Below are 23,124 nucleotides of genomic sequence, written 5' to 3'. Positions count from 1 at the left end.
CAGTTACCAGGCGCCTTGAACTTCCTGAAGTTGATGTTGACGAGGACAAAGTGGATCACGGTGGGGCAGTTCTTCTCTCCTTTTCGTGGTTTGAAGATGTAACATTCTTTGAGCCCCTCACGGTCAAACACTTTGGGGTCTATCTTTGGGAAGGGAAGTCTGTTCATCCGGGCCCATTTTTCCGCCAGTAAAAGCTCCTGAAAAATATACCTATGTTTCTTTAAAGGTTCCATGTTACACAAAATTTTATCTTTTGAGCTTTAAGCCATGTTATAAAGGTGTTACCTCATCATAAATATATCTGAAGTTGTTTTTTGTTTCATTCACACATGTTTGAGTAACACCTTATTATTAAAGTCTACACCTCTAAAACTCAAAATGCTCAACTCCACCTTGTGATGTTGTCAAGCGGAAGTTTTTGTGTTAACAGCTACCTTTAACCTTTAATTCAGTAGAGATTGGAAATTCCAAGACTGAAATTAACCAAATAATTTTAGTGAAGGTGTATGGAGTTTGAAAACACAGTGGAGCACACTTATGTATTACCACATGATATCACAAGGTGGAACAGAGTGTTTTCTGGTTGAGAGAAAAACTTAAACCTGCCAGTTAAGTGTGTTAAACATGTGTGAATGAAACAAAACACAACTCTCAACATTATACCATAGAACAGGAAAAAAAATGTAAAATTGGCCCTTTAATAATCTTTAGAAAACTATGAGACATTATTGTTTTTATTTAGTTTAGTTGAAATAAGACAATAAATATCATTTTAATACCCTAATCTGAGATTCTAAAACTATTACCAACTTATTTAAGGGTATTATTTATTCCACTTGTCCCAGTGTAGTCCTGGTTTGAGCCCAGTTTAGTCCTGATGTAGATCTGGTTTAGCCGTTTTCTAGTCCTGCTTTTGTCACAGTCTTGTCTAAGTTCTGTGTTTTATCTAAATTTAAAACAAATTTTGAAAAAGAAGTTGTTTTTTTTCCAAAGTTTTTTATTTATTTATTTCAATAATTAGATATCTTTACTATAAGAGGTCATGTTTTATCTTCACCTATTGGCTCTGTGAACAGCGGCTCACATTAATCAGCACGACTTAAGCTCCATGTTATTCCCCAGTTTGAGTCAGAGCCGAATTTGCGTCAGTCGTACTGGTTTGATTTGAGTTGTGTTATTGCCATAGCAACTGAAGACCACTGATGCCAAATCTTTCAAATCAAGAGAAACCCCTAAGCTTGAAAACCGCAATGCATAATTAAAGATCGAGCACTAGACAGCAAGTTGGTGGATATCATAGCACAGATTTTTGGCTTTCAGTATTAATTTCCTGAACATACACAAAACAGACTTTTAATCATTGCCATTTAACAAAAAAAAATATCTCCTTTCAAAGTCTGAGCTCCAAACCAAAGACTTTTACTGACAGACCTCTCTGTAGTGTAGACCTCTCAGTTTAAAAGACCCAAGCTGATCATTGAAAAGCAGAAATGACTGAATCTCAAACTTAATCAAAATCATATTAACTGCGCAGGCCTTTCCTACCGTAACATACTTTATATAATGGTAATGAATAGGACTTGACACTGACTTTAAATGGGGGGCTGGAGTCACTGGGTCTTGCGGAGAAGTCAAACGAAATGATGAGGTCCACTGTGCGCTGTGGTCTGAGGATGAGGGGGTACGGGAGGTTATAGGTCAATCCACTGTCCACCACATGGATCTTCTTACTCTTCACATCCAGAGGCTCATTAATGCGATCGAACTCGTCTGGGTCTGAAAACAAAACAAAAGTGCAGTGAAGAGCGTTAAGATGAGAAGTGATTAGCAGTCAAATTCATTTTATTTAGGGTCTTAAGAGTTAAAAGATCCATATTACGCTATTCTCTGATCTATGTTTTACATTTCCTCATCAAAAATCACGCATGTTTAACAGACAAATCCTGCATATTTAAGATGACGCTCCAACTTGCGATGTCATGAGGTAATATAGGAAGTGCTCCAATGTGTTTTGAAACTTCATACACCTTCACTAGAATCATTTGGATAAGGTAAAAGGTATCTGTTTACTTGAAAACTACCACTACATTTTGAGCTTTGGAGAAAAACTATTAATGCAGGATTACTCAAACATGTGTGAATGAATCAAAATAAAACTCCAGGTATTTTTTGATGAGGTAACAACATTATCACATCGATTAAAGTTCACAAGAGTCAATTTTGCATAATATAGGGCCTTATTGTTCACCTGTGACAGCGTCTACTTCATCCTCAGGTGTGGGGGCCTCACAGGTGTACTGCAGATTATACGGGATGCTGGGGGTCAGGTTAAGCCCCAACATGAAGTTATGAACCTGGACAGAGAGACAGGTCAGTCAAGAAGCTGTTACTCAAAAAATACACTTTTTCTTGCACATTTTGTTTGATTACAATATTCTATTTCACTTTTGTGCTTTTAAAAACAAGTTAAAATGGATGTCAATAATAATTTCCATAGGTAAAAGAGACTTAAAAGACAAGGTCAAAATACTCAATTTCTTAGTCTAAACTTCATGATTTCACTGCTACTATATCACTGACAATTAAGAGTGAGAAATGACTGAATCTTCATCTTAATTAAAATTGGATTAATTGCATGCATACACTTTAAATTACTTTTTAAAATTTCAACAGTAGGATAGTTTTTGTATGTTTATGTTTATGTTTACGTAAAATCTGTACATTTTACCTCTCACTTTTGGTTCTGTCTTTCTTTAAATGTGGTTGTTTTTACAGATATGTAATTGTTCTACTTGGAATGTTCCACAGTATGACATAAACACCTCTACTTTATATTTATTTAATTACCAGTGGATTTATAGCTCAAAAATACCTACAAAAAAAAAAACATTCTGAGTGTTAGCAGGGTCGCCTCTCCACAGATCTGACCTGTAACCTGGTCTGGTTTGGTCTCCATGAAGATACAAAGGTTTAATGCCATACTGTGAAATATTCCAGAAAAAAAGCATTTTTTTCCCACCAGAAGAGTTACACATTGCACCTGTGAAACTGTGAAATTCTAATAAATCTTTAAATGACCAGTCTTGTTTGTCCTTACCTTCCCCGCTCGTCCCTCTCTCGTGTTAAATAGAGAAGAGTCACTGACGAAAGAAGTGAACATTCTCTGGACCCAGCTGGCCTGAGCCGTGCGGTGGTACTCCTCCTCTGCCTCTGGGTTTTCTGATCCCGCTGCTGTAAGAACATGTTTACAGAGAATTTAACTTTTTACTAAAGGTCCTATATTGCACTAAATGGATTCTTGTGAGCTTTAAGTCATATTAGAATGTTGTTACCTCCTCAAACATCTCCAGAGTTGTGTTTTGTTTCATTCACACATGTTTAAGTAATCTTTTATTATTATTATTTTATTATTATTAGACTGTCTTGATCTCATGTAGTGGTAGTTTTCATGTTAGGAGCTACCTTTTATCTTTTGTTTAGTAGAGATGGACAGTTCCAGAGCTGAAATGATCCAAATGATTCTAGTGAAGGTGTGTGGAGTTTAAAACACAGTGGAACACTTCCTGTATCACCACATTACACAGCACAAGGTGGAACAGAGTGGTTTCTGTTTGAGAGAAAAGCTCAGCCTAAATATACATTGTTTGTGTGTTAAACATGTGTGAATGAAACAAAACACAACTCCAGGTATGTTTTTGATGAGAAAACAACATTGCAATATAGATCACAAAACAGAGGAATATAGGCCTTTTAACAATGAATGAAATATGCATGTGATTTAGGTTCACACTAAAAAGATTTTAAGGTTTTATACACTGAGATTACATTGGAATATACTGTATGTTTGAAAAGTAGAATTCTGTAAGGTGTGCACACTGGACGCAATTCCAGGACCAATTCCATTTTTACAGGCCATATACTAGTAAATGTACTTAGTGTCAGAATTCCTGGATATATGAAAGAGGGTACAAGAAAAGTATATAAAAGTATATTCAAAAAAACTTCCACAAACACATTTCAAATACACCTGTTGTTCCTGGAAGATGTGGGGAGAGTGAGGGGCAGAGTCTGGACATAAGAGGAACAATGCGTTGGTCAAACAGGTATCCACACTTCAAACTCCACCCCTGGAGCCTAGTGTGTTTGTAAACAGAAACACCTGGCTGTAACCAGGGCAGTCTTTTGTGATGTCACCAACTACTGGACAATGCAGAGGCCAATGAAGGCAACCCACACAGATTTAGACATTTTTGACCACACCAAATTGATCTAGCTTGCAATAAAGTTGGCCCAAGGACTAGGACCAGTCGCTTAAATGCTGACAAAAACATAGATTTAGTCTTTAGATACGCTTCAAATAATTCTGAAAGTGCAATAAGTAATTATTTACAGTGTGTCTTATATATTAGTCCTGAACTTACAACACATGCTTTTTGATGAATAAGTCCATATTTACCTTACTCTCTATGTATTTTATTGCATCACAGTGGAAACTATTTTTTGCAGCTATAAGTTACTGAAATGGTATTTGGACCAGTTAATCCACATTCTAGTGCCGGTATCTTTAAATGCAGACAGGATCTCACCTTTCCGTGGCTCATCGTCATTGTCCAGACTGTCCTCTCCCACAATGTGCTGAGGTTTGATCTGCTCTGTAACACAATCACAGGGTCACACATCACAAAGGCTGCCATTACGTCTTTCTATAATGCCTATTGATACTTTGCAGTGATATCATGCTGGGGGTGCTCCATATGTATGTCTATGGCAGAATGTTTGTAATGTTACCATGGTGATAGAATGCACACAACAGTAAATACAGCCAAAAGAGATTTACAGGTGCACTGTGTAACTTTTCAGGCGGAGTGTGCACCACCTGCTTGTCTTCATAGTAAGTATAGCATTGCCTGAATGTTCCACAACATTCAACTTTTCTAGCTCCATCAAGACAAAAATGCCACATGCCAAATTATGGATTAGATCTGTGAAGAGGCAAGCCCACCCTTTTTCAATGTATTTTTGAGCAATAAAAACACATGTAACAGAGTAAATATACAGTAATAACATGCAGTGGTGTAACCTCAACCAGAAAAGCTGCACAGTGCACAGAATATTGTAGAATTTTTTGCTGTTGTTTTTGCTGTCAGATTGCACATTTGTTGACATGGTTTATGGTTCATATCTCTGTAATTACTGGGCCTACTCACATGAAACAAAAACTGTCACAAAGTTGTTCTCTTGTCTTCTCTGTCAGTATAAATAAACACACATGCTTTACAACTATTACTTCAGAAAGAGGTGCCATAATTCAAAGGTTGTTGCTGGTTGAAAAGACTTTAAGCCGTAAGATTAATATTATGGCAACTTTATGAAACCAAACCCTAAGAGATAATGCTATGGAAAAAATCACTGCTTGCAACCATACCAACTAGCTTTCCATAGGAGGGGCCGTCTCCATGGTAACAGGGCATTTTGTTGTGATGACGTTTACAGTGAAGTACCATGAAGGGGCAAGCAGAAATCAGTGGTGCCAATTTTAATATGACGTGAGTTTTGCTTGAGTTTCTTGCTCCCAGATATCACAATACAATCTGTGTGCATCCCACAAACGAAACTACTGCACATTGAATCAGGTTTGTGAAGTTGTAGTGCATTGTTTTGCATCCTGTTTTTGTATATCTATGGAAAATTGTCGCGTGGGAGCATGGGTGACGTCAGACTTGTGGGCTGAGCATTGGATAGAATCTTGAATGCTTACCATAAGGAGGGCGGGAGAGATCACGAGATTACATAAACATGCATTGGTGACACCTAAAACCTCTTCAGGCATGTTTTTTGATGAGAGACCTTTCTAACACGGTTAACGTTAAAGTTAATTTTGCTTAATACTGAAAATGTCCATATTATTAGGGGTGTACAAAAATATTGAATCGATTTGGAATATACTGTATTGAATCATATTGAATCATGAACTCACTGTACTGAGATATGTATTGTATCGCAGCCTCTGTATCGTATTATCAACTTCTGAATGATAAATTGTTATTATGTCTTTTCCTCATCATAAACACACCTGGAGTTGTTTTCAGTTTGAACCTCAAACTGAAAACACTCTGTTGCACCTTGTGATGTCATGTGGAAAGAAATGCTCCACTGTGTGGACATTTTTTTAAATAGTTATATTTATTCATTTAAAAAGACATTCATGAAAATCATTTGGATAGGTTCAGCCTTGGAACTGCCACTCTTTCCTGGACAAAAGGTAAAAGGTCGTTGTTGAAAACCTTGAAAACTACCTCTTCATGACATCACAAGGTAAAACAGACCACTCTCTGAAATTGAGATGTCGACAATTGACTAAAAATGCAGAATTACTCAAATATGTGTGAATAGAATGAAACACAACTCCAGGTATTTTTTTGATTGTAGTGTAACAGTATAGCATGGCTTAAAGCTTCAAGAGTCAGTTTTGTGTAACATAGGATCTATAAATCCGCATTAGATTACCTTGCATTACTACCAAACTTTGTCACAAACATTACAAGTTCTTAACCAAACTTTGCTAAAGCACATTGTTAGTGTCAAAATAAGAAACACAACACGCAGGATGTATTCAAGCACAAGGACGATGTATTCTTAGCACCTTTGTAACTAACTGAGCTTGTTTCAATGGAAAAAGGTCATCCGAACAAAAGCACTGAACCATCACAAGCATCTGATGAGCTGTGAGACTATCCTTTTTCACACAGAGTTAAATCTCAGTTTAGCCGGGTTATTTTTAAACATAAACACTAGTGACAAAACCCTCACACAAAGAATACATAACAATAAGGGAATATATCGGATGTGTGCAGAGGGTGGAGTCTAGAGGGATTTTGTCAATGAGGGAAACTCTACTGTTACACATAGCAACCAAACAACAAATATTTGAGCAGTGATTTGAAGAAAAAAAATGTGTTTTATTTTTAAATTAAACACAAAAGCTGCAAGATATCAATTACCTGTGTTGTAGTTACTGTCACTTCATGAAAATGTAACAGTATTTACAGTGAAAATGTGTTGGCGGTGCTTTTACGTCTTACATTAAGTCGAGGTATTAGGAAAAACATTGTCACCTCAGTGTCATGGGGAGTTTGTTTAAATAGAACTTTGTCTATGGTAAAAAATGCAAAGTGTGTACCATTAAAAAGGGAACAGAAACGTCAATATAAATACATGCACAAATGTTTTCGGATATGGCTCTTTGAGGAAACTAAAAATTAGCAACTTAAAATTTTGATGTCTCAGTATTGTGCAAATAAACAGTATATGTACTGTTGTCATGGCATGGCATGGCAAATATAAAAATAATGCATAATCTTATTAAAATACAACTATATATTGTATTCAGTGTAAGTCAAATACACATAAAATAATAACGGTAACATAACACAGTACAATAGAAAAAAAAAAGAAAATAGATTCAACTAGGTATAGCTTGTAATTTATTTTTCTATATGTAAATATTTGTAAAGTTTTGTGATCAATGTACATAAGCAACCACATAATTTTTGAAACTATGTACCATATTTTTCAGACTATAAGTCACACTTTTTTTCATGGTTTAGGTGGTCCTGCAACTTATACTCGGGTGCAACTTATAGTCCGAAAAATGATATAGGTAATGAATATGGGTGAGTTATAAGTTTTTCTTCTTCCCACTCCTTTTCGAGAAGCATGCTTTTCTGCAGTTTACTATATATATATATATATATATATGTATTATTGTTTCTCTCTTGGCACAAACTCGAAATGACAACAAATCAATCTAAGATACGTTCGACTTCAATCAAGTCAAACTTGATTGAAGTTTGACTTGATTGAAGGCACTGTACCTGATTTTTACTGTCTTAAAAACATGAAAAACGAAGCTAGCTAAATTTTTTACAGTTTGCAGTGGTCCAAAGTTATTCTTCAGTTGCCTTATGCATTCAGAGCATTATTCATCATAGTGAGTTTATAAATGCTTTTCATAACTCTCAGTCAGAAAGCAGAGCAGTTCTGCTCTGATGGTAAAACTACAAAATACAAATTCAAAGCTTTCTAATTAGATGCAGGCCCCACACAGCAGACTTATTTTGACCTCAAGAGCTGATTATACAGTATATCTGTACTGCGGCAAGACAAATTTTGCTTAAATACATGGAAAATATCTGGTACACGTCTCTTAATAATTCAAATGTCCCAAACTTTGCACAAGCCTTACCGAGCTCTTCCTCCATGGTGCTGCCCCCGATGGTATCCTTGACTCCTATCACGCGGTTAAACAGGATGGAGAAGGCGCTGCCCCACACGCCTGTTGTCATGACAACACACAGTCACACCGGAGGTACACAAGCACAGGCATCGTGACCTTAAACTGTTGTACATAAAAACAAGTTTCTCACCCATCAGAAAGTGCAGAGGGTTCTCCTTATATTTCTTCACAACAGTTCCCATGAAAAACTTGCTCCCAAACAGATCCGGGGTCATGAACGTACCGTACTTGGCCATCCCGATTTCATAAGGGCTGAACTCCACCCAGTCTGCAGAGAGGACAGGTGCAGCATGCATTTACAGGTATATAAGAGTAAGACAAACTAAATAAATAGACACTCAATCATCTCTAAGGTTAAAGGTGCACTATGTAACTTTTTGGTTGATGGTCCGTTACCTGCTTATTTCTACGAATATGTCATTGCTCTGCCTGGAATCTTCTACAGTATAACATTAAACCATTCTACCTCACATTTATTAAATTATATGTGGTTTTAAAATACCTACAAAAACAGGCATTCTGTGAGCAGGGTTGCCTCTCCACAGATCTGACTTGTAACTTGGTCTAGTTTGGTCTCCATGAAGATAGAAAGGTTTAATGCCATACTGTGAAACATTCCAAACAAACCAATAACATCTCCACAGAGAAAAACATTTGATGGACCCTCCACCAGAAAGGTTACACACCTTTAGACACACACCTCTATAAGGTACACATTGAACAATTTGTCCTCTGCATTTGGCCTATCCTTCGATGTTGCTGGGGACACCTGTCAGGAAGGGCACTATAGTGGTGCACTCAGGGATCCATCTCCAGATCTTGAGCTAGTCTTGGTCAGGACAGGCCAGGTTGGCGCAACCTTGTACCTCCGGTCAATTTCATTTCTCTCCAGCAACTAGGTCAGGAATCAGAATAGACTAGACGGTTTGCAAGAACCCCAGAAGTTGTAAGCTGTGCACCAGCCAATCAGCGAAGAGCTGTGAAGCCATGGCGTCAAACGCAAGCTCCTGTCTGGGTCCCTTTTGTGGTACAGCACAACAGTAAACAAAGCGGTTGAGATGGATGTAGACGAAGCCAGACATTCTGTGTTGGCAATGATTCCTGAGATCGAGGATTTAAAGCCAGAACAAAGAGAATGTTTGGTGAATTTTATCAAGGGGAAAGATGTTATTGCACTTCTTCCTATGGGATTTGGCGCATTACATACATCACGACCAAATAGCAGGGACTGGTTAAATAAAAGAAGTACCTGCCTACCGTCGAGGTAACGAATCCTAAGGCTGCAAGGTCAGACCATTTCCACGAAGTGAAACCGGCTGATGAATCAGGCTAGATTAGGACTGTGGTGCATGTTTTGGGTTGATGGGAGTAAAAGGAAGGAAACCCACCCAGACACGGGGAAAAACATGCAAACTCCACACAGAAAGGCCAGGGTGACCAGGGAATAGAACCTGTAAGCTTCTTTCTGTGAGGCTTTCATGTTAGCCACTAATGTACTTCATCTGATCTAGGGATTATTGAGATGGCCCAAGTCCAAAATGTCCCTGTGCACAGCTGTCTCATCACTATCTCTGCTCCTCTCTGTATCTATACAGACATAACTCTGTGACGCCTGCCCTGATTAGCCAGGACTCAAACAACATGTGGAGTGTGCTTTAAAACAACTTTTCATTTCAACTGTTAAATTAACTCTTTAACCCTACTCGCACAGGATTCGTTTTACATAGGGTCCCCTGGTAGATTGTAATAATTACGAACATCCTCTGCGTTTTTAGTCCTGTGCGAATCATCCGTGTCTGTAAAAACGTCAGTAAAAATTCCGCAGATTTTTACCTCCTGAAATTCTGCAAACTCAGAGATCCTCGGGTAATTCTAGTCCCGTGTGAACACTCATGTCTGTAAACTGCTATGTTTTTCATGTGTGCATTGAAGCTAATAATGACTGAAAACATTTCTACAGCCCATTTTAGGTCTAAATACAAACTAAACAGCAATATTTATTCTCCATATACTATAATCTAATCCAGTTATTGTTTATTTCTGAAGGTGGCAAATCATCTAAGTAGACGTTTTATTTCACACTTGTCTTTGTAATAGAGTAAATTGTTTTCCACGTTTTTGTGCACATTTTCAGTACTCTTTCCACCATTTATTATAATTATAGTTCTGTTATTAAGAATATGAAATTTACTGCCCAAAATAATAACGGAAATAGAAATAGCAGCACAGACCTGTTGTCTGTTAAAGCTGTCTTAGTGCATATGTATACAGACCCTTAGGCACAAAGAGTTAAGAGGTCCATTCACACATTCACACAGACACTTAAACTTAAAATGCACATCAACAATAACAACTCAAGTGCTTCCAAGAAATCTGTCAGGAATTCTGCCTTTAAGCTAAGAGACATTTAACTGTGGGGTCGAAAACAAAACAACGCGTTTCTGTGGCATTTTTGCATAAAGGTGAATTGTGTAACTTTTCTGGTGGAAGATACGTCAAATACTTCTCTGTGGGGATGTTACTGGTTTGTCTGGAATGTCTCACAGTATGGCATTAAACCTTTCTATCTTCATGGAGACCAAACCAGAGGTACAGGTCAGATCTGTACCTCACAGTTAGAATGCCTGTTTTGTATTTTAGAGCTACAAAACCACTTGTAATTTAATGAATGTAAGGTAGAGCAGTTTAATGCCATACTGTGGAACATTCCAGGCAGAGCAATGACAAAGAAACAAGCAGGTGATGGACCCCCAACCAAAAAGTTACACAGTGCACCTTATTTACTGATAAAGATGTAAAGGATTCAGTTACCTTGTAGTTTCTTTTTAGCCTATAAGTGTTTCTTGTGGATCAAAAACAGCTAATGCATGTGAAAATTATTGTTATGTCATCACAAATATTTCAAAGTTGTGAATTATTTTTTGTTCATGTCTTTGTGTTTATGATAGGTTCTATATTATGCAAAATTGACTTTTGAATGCTGTTTCCTGATCAAAAACATACCTTGAGTTGTGCTTTGTTTCATTCTCACATGTTTGAGTAATCCTGCATTATTAGTCTGTCTACATCTCCAAAGCTCAAAATGTTCTTTTCCATCTTGTGATGTCATGAAGTACTAGTAGTTTTCAAGTTAACATCTACCTTTTACCTTTAGTTTTCTAGAGATTGGTAATTCCAAATCTGAAATGATCCAAATGATTCATGTGAAACTTGTGTATGCAGTTTGAAAACACAGTGGGGCACTTCCTGTACTACCACGTGACATCACAAGGTGGAACAGTGTTTTTTGTTTGACAGCAGAACTCAGCCTAAATATGCTGGGTTTGTGTGTTTGTGATGAGGAAACCATTATAACAAAGAACAGAAAATACCATAATATAGGCCCTTTAAAGGTGCATTGTGTAACTTTTTTGTTGGATCATTCGGTGTGATCTCTGTGAGCAAAAGGGCACATTTGAAATATGAGCCTTCACATGACACAGTAACAGTGTTTTATGGAACCAGTAACTGCTGCATTAGTTTGCATATGGTGTACTTCTCCCTGGATTTAACATACAACAGATTTGCAAGATTCAAAGTACAACTAGAAGGACACATGATCAACTGTTTTACATTGTAATCAAGTCTATAGAAAACAAAGGCTGGATTCACACTAGTCCTGCTTTGGTCCTGGTGGATTAGTTCCCTGGTCTAGGTCTAGTCCTGGTTTAGTCATGGTCTAGTCATGGTCTAGTGCTGGTGTAGTCCTGACCCTGGTCTAATGCTAGTCTAGTCCTGGTCTAGTGTGGGTCTAGTCCTGGTTTAGTGCTGGTCTAGTCCTGACCCAGGTCCAGTCCGGGTCTAGTCCTGGTTCAATGCTGGTCTAGTCCTGGCCTAGTGCTGCTGGTCTAGTCCTGGTCTAGTCCTGGTTTAGTGCTGCTGGTCTAGTCCTGGTCTAGTCCTGGTCTAGTCCTGTTCTAGTCCTTGTCTAGAGCTATTTGAGTCCTGACCCTGGTCTAGTGCTGGTCTAGTCCTGTTTTAGTGCTGGTCTAATCCTGGTCTAATCCTGATCTAATCCTGATCTAGTGCTGTCTAAACCTGGTCTAGTCCTGACCTAGTCCTGGACCAGTCCTGGTCTAGTCCTGGCCAAGTCCTGATCCAGTCCTGGTCTAGTGCTGCTGGTCTAGTGCTGATCTGGTAATGGTCCTTGTCTAATCCTGGTCATGGTCTAGTACTGGTCTAATCCTGGTCATGGTCTAGTCCTGGTCTAATTCTGGTCATGGTCTAGTCCTGGTTATAGTCTAGTCCTGGTCTAGTCCTGGTCATGGTCTAGTCCTAGTCTAATTCTGGTCCTGGCCTAGTCCTGGTACTGGTCTAGTCTTGGTCTAGTCCTGGCCTAGTCCTAGTCCTGGTCTAGTCCTGGTCCTGGTCTAATCCTGGTCTAAATCCTGGTCTAGTCCTGGCAGGGTTGTCAAAAGCATTGAATAGTTGAGTAATTAAAGGTGTAACTTTTCTGGAGTACACACTCTATTGTCTCCATTGTTTCACATATAATACGTCATAACATCTCCATGGAAACAAGTACCACCAGACCATGTTACAGGGGTTACAGAGTTATTTTTGAGCACTAAAAACACATGGACACCGGCAGTTGACAGGCTAACCATGTCCATTTCTATATATACACAGTGTATGTTGTGTACCTGCAAACATGAGCTCTGAGACGTCTGGTTTGACATGCAGACAAGTGAAGAGAGGGAGGGGGCTCTGGGCCTGGTCCACTTTGTTCTGAATGTCACTCAGTCTGGTGTCCATCCTCTGGAGAAGACAATACAAACACATAAATAAGGGCAGTGCTGTAAAATACATAGGTCAAAAACTAAAAAAAAAGACTAAAACGAGAGAAGACACAAGATCAGATCCAAGAGAACGAGACAAGATTTTGACATTCTTTATAATAAATAAATTGTACAGTTACCAATTTTGCTGTCATTGTAGCATTGCTTTTTAGGACTACTATAGCTTCTCAAAAAATGCAACTCACCAATACTTAATTTTGTGATCCAATCCATACATTAAAACATGGGGAAAATGGTGAAAAAATCTGATAAATGGGGCAAGGGTCACATTGTACTTTGCCATCCAAAAAAAACCAAAACTGACAAATGTTTAACCTGATCAGTTCTATTACTGACTAGACCCAAGAAATCACTGTATTACAACAAAAATCTGGACTTTGGCCATATTAATCTTGTATTTCATAGAGATCTAAAGCTAATCTGCATCTGTACCCAAAGCAAACCGACCAATAGAAGCAGTGGGTTGAAAACAGTTTTTGTGTTCGAGCAAAGGGCTGCAATATCTGTCTGAAGCTCTGTTAGTTAAATTAGATTTTAATCTGAGCTTTAATCCTTTTTTTTTTTTTCAGGCTATCATAAAACTTTTTTCTAATGATCAGGAGATAGAGATTTATTTGATGAGTGGTGTTATGAATCCATTTCTTCCAGTTTATGAAAATATTATGTTTTGAAATATTCATCCATCACTACAGCATATCTGAGATCCTCCTTATCTCTCACCGCAGGTATGAACGTCTCTCCGATGAGCATTCTTTCTTTCTCTCTCTCTTTCTCTCTCTCTGTCACTTTTTCTCTCTCGCTGTCACACTTTTTCTCTGTTTCTCTGTCACTTTTTCTCTCTCCCTTCCTCCTTCTCTCTCCCTCCATCCTTTCCTCTCCCCTCTCTCTCTCTCTCTCTCACCGCAGGTATAAGCATCTCCCCGATGAGCATTCTTTCTCTCTCTCTCTATCTTTCCCTCCATCACTTCCTCTCTCCCTCCCTCTCTCCTCCCTCTCCCTCTCTCTGTCTGTCTCTCTCTCCCTTTCTCTATCCCTTTCTCGCTCTCACTGCAGGTATGGGTGTCTCTCCGATGAGCATTTTCTTTCTTTCTCTCTCTCTTTCTCTCTCTCTGTCACTTTCTCTCTCCTTCTCTGTCACTTTTTCTCTCTCGCTGTCACACTTTTTCTCTCTCTCTGTCACACTTTCTCTCTGTTTCTCTGTCACTTTTTCTCTCTCCCTTCTTCCTTCTCTCTCTCCCTCCATCCTTTCCTCTCCCTCTCTCTCACCGCAGGTATGGGTGTCTCTCCGATGAGCATTTTCTGTCTTTCTCTCTCATTCTTTCCATCTCTCTCTGTCACTCTTTCCAGCTCTCATTCCTCCCTCTCCCTCCCTCTGTCTGTCTCTCTCTCACTCTCTTTCTCTCTCCCTCCCTCCCTCTCTCTTTCTCTCGCTCTGTCCACAGGTATGGGCGTCTCTCTCTCTCTCTCTCTATCCCACCGTCCATCCCTGCCTTTCTATCTGTCTGTTTGTCTCTCCGTCCCTCCCCCTCTCTCTTGCTCTTTCCCTCCCCCTCTCTCTCTCTCCCCCCTTCCTCCCTCTCCTCCTCTCTCTCTCACCGCAGGTATAAGCGTCTCTCCGATGAGCATCCCAAATATATCGGTGAAGGTGACAGGTTGACCCGTGGCCTTCTTGGTCCACAGAGCCTGGATGTAGTTGGTGATGTGTTGGGGGAGCAGGAGCCTCAGAGGGTTACTGCTCACTCGATTCATCAACTCCTTGTTTATCTCCTTTGGGCCCTTATTTGGAAAATCCGGGTGTGAGTAGAGACTGGACATGTACCTGCAGGTATGCACAAAAACAATGGCACAAGCTTTAATGAAAGGAGGAAACTAAAGAGAAACAACACGGAGTTAGTGAAGTTTCACAGCAGTATCAACCACAAGAAGTCACACCAATGGTATTCACTGATGACTACTTTGTACCAAGGAAGGAAAGGGCGGGATTACATTTGAAACTGGCGCTGAAATGTTTCAGTATAAAGGAAAGTGGAATTGATTCACATATTAAAAATTCACTTATATACCAGTGTAGGCAGGCCCAAGGACACAACAACAGCATTTATCTGTGGGAGCCAGAGTCCTGCACGGGTTCCTTTTTAGAGACCCGCACCCGACCGCACCTGTACAGTAAAGCACCACACCTGCCCATTAACCCGTGATGATATTAAAGTTAAATCCGCACCCGCCCAGACCCGTTAACATTCCACCCATTACCCGTGATAAATCTGTGTCAGACCATTAGTCCAATAGCCCAGTCGACCAGGACTAAACCAGGACTGAACCTACATCGTGTCATTAGCGAATAAAAAATATATACACGCTGTAACCGCAGAGCTGATCGCCAGGACTATGTCAGGACTGGACCCGGACTACACCAGAACTTAACCAGGTCTAAACCAGTGTCATTAGCATAGATATATACATGCTGCAACCCCGAGCTGATCACCAGGACTACACCAGAACTGGACCAGGACTGGACCAGGTCTAAACCCAGACTAAATCAGGACTGAACCAGGACTAAACCAGAAGTGCAGCCGGCGAGTCAATCGCTGATGGTTTTAAGTAATAAATACACTGAAGTCTCTCTCACCTGGTCCATCTTTCCAGGAAAAGACAGGAAATGGCACTTGTTTCCAGGGCAACGGGCGCCCTGGACACCTCAATTATTTTTCTCTCATTTGTCGTTCATTTGATTCACCTGACCTGCCCGTGTGTAATCACTACCTGCCCGTAAACTTCCTGCTTCAGCAACTATTTGGGTACTCGACCTGGTGCAGGACACTGGTGGGAGCTGGAATGGCACCGCCAACCAATGACATTTATGTTGAGAGCGAGATTCAAACCACAAATCATCAAATCAATGGACAAACCCTCTACCAAAGGAGCTACTATCACCCAATAAAGATCTCTGATACCAATTCACACTTATTGGTATGATTAGTGTATAACTTTGTTCAATTTATGACTAAAAGGAATAAGAAAGGTACGTATTTTCAGACTGACCATGTGGACCCAGACAAGCCTGCGATGTAAGTGGCACAGTCCAGGACCCCAGACTCAAACAGGGCCTTCATAACTCCAGAGAACCCGACCATGGCCCGAAAGCCACCTCCAGACCCTGCTATGGCGATCACTGGCACCTGGAATACACAGCAACAACAGAGTCATGATCATTTAACTTGGATTATGTTAGATTATGATTATTTTGGTGGGGTCTGCTTAACAAATTATAGATTCAAACTGATAAACAAGATGAAGTATTCATTCCCTGATTTGTCCAGGAGTGGTCCAATATAGAGAAGGGTTTAGTGGGATTCATCTGGCCATATTAAGTATATAACATTAAACTGAAAATGGCTTGCACCAATTCCAAAACTAGTGTCCAGTAACCACCAGCTCTAAAGGTCCTATATTACAAAAAGACACATATTTGAGTAACCCTGCATTATTAGTCTGTCTACATCTCCAAAGCTTAAAATGTTCTTTTCCAACTTGTGATGTCATGTAGTAGTTTTCAAGTTAACAGCTACATTTTACCTTTAGTTAAATGGAGATCAACAATTCCAGGGCTAAAATCCACCACGTGATTCCACAGTAGTGAACGTTTAAAAGCACAGTGAGACACTTCTTGTATCACCACATGACATCACAATGTAGAACAGAGTGTTTTCTGTTTGAGAGAAGGACTCAGCCTAAATTGTCAGGGTTTGTGTGTTAAACATGTGGGAATGAAACAAAATACAACTCCAACACAACTAAGTGACTATTTCCGCAGTATGTGGTGATCAGGGGAAGGGCCCTAATTATAAAGCACTGCGGGAAACACTGATTTCCGTATTGATACCTGTTTAAACAAGTTTCAATTTAAGTTTAAGAATTACACTTTTTCAACCCTAACTGACCCAATTATCGGATGTATGACCACCTTAATCTGTAATCTCATAATTACACTTGACAAAGCATGAGGCAGCAATCTCGCTTTCAGTCAGTTGCATTTTTGTGTCTTGAGTAACTTCTCCTTCTTTCAGGAAGCCTTCAGTTGCATCAGATCTTTAAAAAAATAATCCAGGCGTTGGAATTTACAAGCATTTTGTAATCTCTATTGCAAAATATCAGAAAATACTTCACTTTTTGGGCATTCATTCATCAAGTGGCATCTGGGGTCACATAGGGTCAGGTCTGTCCAGATAATAACCGCATCGGTATAAAGTTCAATACAGTTCATAGTTTTTTCTGGATCCAAACTTATTAATTGTGCAGTAAAAAAGTTATTTCCTTTCTTTTTTGTCCTATTACACATAGCCTATATGAATAACATTTGAGCAGTAGTTGGTCGGATAATTAAAGTGCCTGTATCCAATTTTCTTCATGTATTTTGGTAAAAGATGTGTGGTACAGATATGTTATATGAGCAACTCTTAAGGTAGTCTGCTTTGTACTTTCAGCACCTAATTATATAAAGTGTTTTATTGTCCGAGGATAAAGAAGTGCACAATTAGCGTGCTAGTTGTTCTTAGTATGACCATGACCATGATGGCTCTGTTCTCTTAAGGGTTTGGAAAGTGCTTATAAATTCATCGCGGTGAATAATGATGATGCTTGGAATGCATGAGGGATTAGTGAGGGTTTCTAGCTCTGTTTTAACATTTTAGATGTGGTACACTGCCTTTAACATTTATTACCCAGTATAGATATTAGAATCCATTACTAAAGGGTTAAATTGTGCACTTTTTTACATAAAGGAGACCTAAAGTGCTTGTGTCTGCTCTATAGCTATAATCTAAGACACCAAACCCTTATGCTATATTTTGCTCATTTTAAATAGAAATATTCATCTAAGACAGTGGTTTTCAATAGGTGAGGCGCCAAAGAGCCACTAGAGAGGAGCAACATAGGCGGACTGATCCCAGGAGGATTAAACCAGGTCTGAAGTAGGACCGTGTGCCGGCGGTGGAGAAAACGGGGGTTGATCGACAATATGGCATCTTGAAAGTGAAAGATCACTCAAACATGCATGAATCACTCCAAATACAACTTCAGGGTGTCAATGATGAGGAGAAACAATTAAAACAAGGTCAAAAGTTTGAAAAGTCCATTTTACAGAATAGGTCTGCTTTTTACTGGGATTATGTGGTTTTAATGTTCTTGTGTATTGTGATATAGTTTCAACATTATCAATTATTATGGAATTTTTCTGTAGCAATATATCAAAAATGCGTTATCATGACAGGACTAGATGTGGCTAGTAGCTGCTTTTGGCACAGGCTGCAGACATGAACAGACCTGGGTGGGAGATTACAGCCAAACTCAAGGGCAAGCAGTCAAAACCACAGTGAGAAAATGAAACTCTGACTCTGCATTGTGCTGCTCGGTTCAAACCAGCTGCACGCTTCTGTTAAAGGTATACAACGTATGTTGTACTGCAAAGTCTGACTGAAATAGCATGAGGTCTTAACTAATTTTGAAACGGAAGAAGAAAAATAATCTTGGTTACTTGCAAAAATACAATAAGGAAGTAATAGGGCAGGATGAATTTGAATTGTTATCTGCTATTATTTTTACAAGGCAATATTTCTATCACTATTAAAGGTTCATTGTGTAACTTTCTGGTGGAGGGTCCATCAAATGCTTTGCTCTAAGGAAATATTATTGCTCCATCTGGAATGTTTCACAGTATAGTATTAAACCTTTCTATCCTCATGGAGAAGTTACAGGTCAGATCTGTGGAGAGGCAACCCCACTTACAGTCAGAATGCCTGTTTTCCTAGGTATTTTTAAGATATACTACAAAATACCACCTATAATTTAATAAATATAAGGTAGAGATGTTTAATGTCATACTGTGGAACATTCCAGGAAGAGCAATGACATATCCATAAAGACAAGAAGGTGACAGACCCCCAACAAAATATTGCATAGTGCTTTGTCAAGGGCCATACTGGTTAATTTTTTCACTAGTTTCTTTGTACTTTTTTTTTTTTTTTTTTTTTCAAATTAGTGGTTCATGATCCAGTTCAAAAAAGTTTCTAATTCTTCAAATATATTGTTTTAAATGTTATTCTGCATTTACCTGGAGCCTCTTTTTCAATAATACCAATGGGCAGGGGTCTCGAACCTTTGGTGCATGCAGTTTCAGCTTCTAGATATAGGTGACATTGTTAATTGCTACAGTTACGTGCAAATTTTTCATCACCCTAAATTCAAACCCCGAAAATTCGGAAACAGATTCATAGATGTGTTTTCTATTTGTGTTCCAAATTATTCGGTTATTAGGTCAATATACCAAAATATCCAATATCGAATTTCTTCCTTTGTATTGTATTGTCAACACTAACAGAGCACTCAGAGAGCGCAGACCTCCACCAAGGACTACCCCCATTTTTTATATAAACTGCGATAAAATCAGTCTTCTAGATCAGATCCGGATCAGCCTTTGGAATACGAAAGAGGATCCCATTGTCCATCCCTGAGTCAAATTTCATGGGGTTTGGTCAATAATTAATTGATATTAAGAAACAAAATTTTTGGCCCCATTTACCACAATGTTAACTAAAATTTCAAAGTGATCCAGAATCCAGGATTTCTTCCGGATCACCCCCAAAATGAAATCAGTTCTTCCTTTTCACATTTCCAACAAATTCTGAAAATTTCATCAAAATTGATCCATAACTTTTTGAGTTATGTTGCTAACAGACAAACAAACAAACAAACAAACAAACAGACAAACACCGGCAAAAACATAACCTCCTTGGCGGAGGTAATAACTGTGCAAGCTGAATTTCTATAACTTGCCAAGAAACCTCAAAGCAAAGTAGCTTTCTTCGACATTTTTATTTTGTTAATATCATGACAAGGGACTTAATGGTTGGCACGTGTATTTCTAATGTTAATTGTCACATTTTTGTTTTCTTTTTCTTTTTCAATTGATGCCAACAAAATTAAATGGCATGAGCAATAAATAAATACATGTCGGAGTAATAAACCCGGTCTGATTTAATCACTAAAACAGTTGGAGTTTATATGATGTTTTATTTTTTATCCTGAAGCCTGTATTGTGTAAACCTTTCATATCCCTGTAATTACCAGGGTTGTCGACAGAAATTTGGGGGCCTGGGGCAAGAATTTTCAAACGGGGCCCCCTCTAATATAAATTAAAAGGAAGAGGGTCCAATTCTGGGCCCTTAAAACTCTGGATCCCTGGACAACAAACTCCTTTGTCCCCCCGGCTACTGCCCTGAGTACAGCTGGGTATCACTCAGAAGTTGCCGATACGATGCATATGTCGATACAGTGAGCTTTTGATTCGATAAGATATATTTCAAATTGATTCAGTAGAGTCTAATAAAAGTAATGGCAAAATCATGGCTGTGATACTAAAAGTTTTTGCTAAACCAGTTCTTGTGCAAGGTTAATATGAAACACTCCCATTTTAATCATCATTAATGTGTGTTGCAAAAACAAATTCCCTTTCTCTAAACAAGCAACAAAACTGGAGCGTTGTAACAAAATAATTTAGTAAAATATAACAAAAAATACTTTTGGCGATATATATCGATATTGTATCATCATATTAAATGAAGTGATATATTGATATTTCTATATTTTTGCACACCCTAGTTCTGAGTGTTACCTCCTCTGGTGCACTGGGCAGGTAGCGTGGTTTCTCCATGTCCAGTAGTTTCTTGATCCCCAGCATCACTCTCTCTCGGCGCGTGTGTCTGAACTCTTTCTCTTTATCACACAGAGCCACACTGAAGCGCAAGTCCTGGTTTGTGCTGAAAGGTAAACAATAAGTGATCAGGGCTAGGAGATTCTGACAAAAATAACTATAATCAGATCATATTTTTGGCAATACACATGAGAAAGGACAACAGATAGAAATTAGCACTTAATAATAAAATCTGGCAGTAAATACAGTAATGTTTAAACTAATGTTAGACAATGTGGCAATAAAATTAATAGTTTTTTTTTCTGTATTTCTGTATTGATTGGTCACAGTTTTCAGTTTTATTTGATAATTTCTTAATTGCTTTGATTTCAGGTTTACGAATATACACAAAACAGACATTTAAACAGTTCCATTTAGCACAACAAACATATATATTCCTATAGCTTTTAGTAACGGTTTCTCTGGTGTTTTTTGGATTGGGACCAATAAAATCTACCACTCACAGATGGGATTGCCAAAAAAATCTAAACTCATATATTAAAATTAATAGTAGATACTAAATTGAATAGGTATCAGTTTTGAAAAGAAACACATAAACATCTATTCTTTTGTGAATAGTTTTAAAATGGTACTGTCCTGTATCAAAACTAGAACATATTGTAATTTTATAAAAAGTAAGATTATTTTATGTGAGAAAATTACATTGTTCTGTATAAACAAAAGCCTTTTTATTATCATTGTGGAATCAAAATTGGTTTCTAGAAAGTTTGAAGTTTTAGTATGATAACGCAACATGATGAATGAGGGTTTAGTTTGTTAGTATTTTTTTGGCAGTGGAAGGAAACTAGTTTATGGAATACATTTGACATAATGCGAAAATGTATTTGGTTCTTAAAAAAGAACAATATGAGAGTATCATTTACAATATATCGATTATCATGTGTATTTCCATATCATGATAATATCGTATTGTGAGTCATGTATCGTGTATCGAATCCTGAGTGACCCTGTGATTCTCAGCCCTAGTTAGGATATACTGAATATTCAAATGTTGTGTGTAATATTTGTATCAGTGAGAAGTCCTGTAGTGTGTATACCTCTGCCCAACTTTGGAAATATGATCTGTGTAAGAGCAGTTAGTGTCAAACAGGAGGCGTGACCTTTCTGTTACATTTACCACTCTCCATTACAACGCTCTGAGGAATGATCACTATTTAATTTTGTTTGTTTAACTCTGAGCTGTGATGCTACATGAAAGCTCAGGCACATGTGAGTTTACATTATTATACGTCACTCACAACACTGTAACATCTAATTTTAGATGCTTAAAGGCCCATATCACACTATTTAATGACCTATGCAATAATGTTTTTTCCTCATCACAAATAGACCTGGAGTTGTGTTTTGTTTCATTCACACATGTTCAACACACAAAAGCTGCATATTTAGGCTGAGTTCTTCTCCCAAACTGAGAACACTCCGTTCCAACTTGTGATGTCATGTAATAATACAGGAAGTGCTTTGCTGTGTTTAAATCCTGTGCTAGAATCATTTGGATAATTTCATTCCAGGAGTGCCAATCAAAAAGTTTACTCAAGCATGTGAGAATGAAACAATAAACTCCAGGGATGTTACTGATAAGGGAACAACATTATAACATGACTTAAAACCAATTATTCTCTTTGTTTAATCTATGTAATGTACGTAAATTACGTAAAGGAAAATAACATAATATAAGGACACATGTTTACCAGATCTCCAAAGACATTTTCAAGTGTACTTTGGTGGCCTGTAAAACAAAACAAACAAAAAACTGTTTAAAACATGAAATACTTTGTAATATATTATGTAATATATATGCTAAATATTTAGTTATAATTTTGCTAAAGGTGCATTATATGGGGCCCATCACCTGCTTGTCCCACAGTATGGCATTTAACTTGCCTAAGAAGAGACTACCAAGCAGTGTAACAGGTCAGATCTATGGAGAGGCAAGCCCACTCAAAGCAAGAAAGCATGTTTTTCAAGGCATTTTGTTTAGTAATACCAACACTTTGAACTGAATAAATTAAAGATAGACAGATATGTTTAATGCCGTAAAAGTTACACGGGGCACCTTTAATTAAACAGCTCTAGACTAATGTCTTACTTTGCCAATAAGGAAAGTCTCTGTCTTGGTTTCCCCGACATTGAGTTTGTTTAACTCGTACGACGCTGTTCCAAGAGTCTCATCCATCACATAATTGGCATCCATTAGCGTTATCTGAAAGTATATATAATAT

General features: G+C 38.3%; 1 protein-coding gene across 2 annotated transcripts in view; it reads right to left on the bottom strand.

Annotated features, from left to right (window-relative positions):
- Positions 1-23,124, bottom strand: part of pla2g4ab (phospholipase A2, group IVAb (cytosolic, calcium-dependent)) — a 44,644-nt gene that overhangs the window by 14,340 nt on the left and 7,180 nt on the right. For both annotated transcript variants that reach the window (XM_020933356.2, XM_020933357.2), the window contains exons 5-17: positions 22,992-23,105; positions 22,594-22,631; positions 20,804-20,948; positions 16,177-16,313; positions 14,731-14,953; positions 12,979-13,093; positions 8,427-8,564; positions 8,246-8,335; positions 4,587-4,652; positions 3,098-3,231; positions 2,249-2,354; positions 1,592-1,776; positions 8-197 (exon numbers count right to left, since the gene is read on the bottom strand). In XM_020933356.2, coding sequence (XP_020789015.1) covers positions 8-197; positions 1,592-1,776; positions 2,249-2,354; positions 3,098-3,231; positions 4,587-4,652; positions 8,246-8,335; positions 8,427-8,564; positions 12,979-13,093; positions 14,731-14,953; positions 16,177-16,313; positions 20,804-20,948; positions 22,594-22,631; positions 22,992-23,105 — 1,681 coding nt within the window. The remainder of the gene's footprint in view (positions 1-7; positions 198-1,591; positions 1,777-2,248; positions 2,355-3,097; positions 3,232-4,586; positions 4,653-8,245; positions 8,336-8,426; positions 8,565-12,978; positions 13,094-14,730; positions 14,954-16,176; positions 16,314-20,803; positions 20,949-22,593; positions 22,632-22,991; positions 23,106-23,124) is intronic.

Source organism: Boleophthalmus pectinirostris, unplaced genomic scaffold, assembly GCF_026225935.1.
Source record: "Boleophthalmus pectinirostris isolate CB_2022bp ecotype Guang Dong unplaced genomic scaffold, ASM2622593v1 HiC_scaffold_7, whole genome shotgun sequence".
Taxonomy (NCBI): Eukaryota; Metazoa; Chordata; class Actinopteri; order Gobiiformes; family Gobiidae; genus Boleophthalmus; species Boleophthalmus pectinirostris.
The sequence above is the reverse complement of the archived record's forward strand: the minus strand, read 5'-3'. Positions and strand labels throughout refer to the sequence as shown.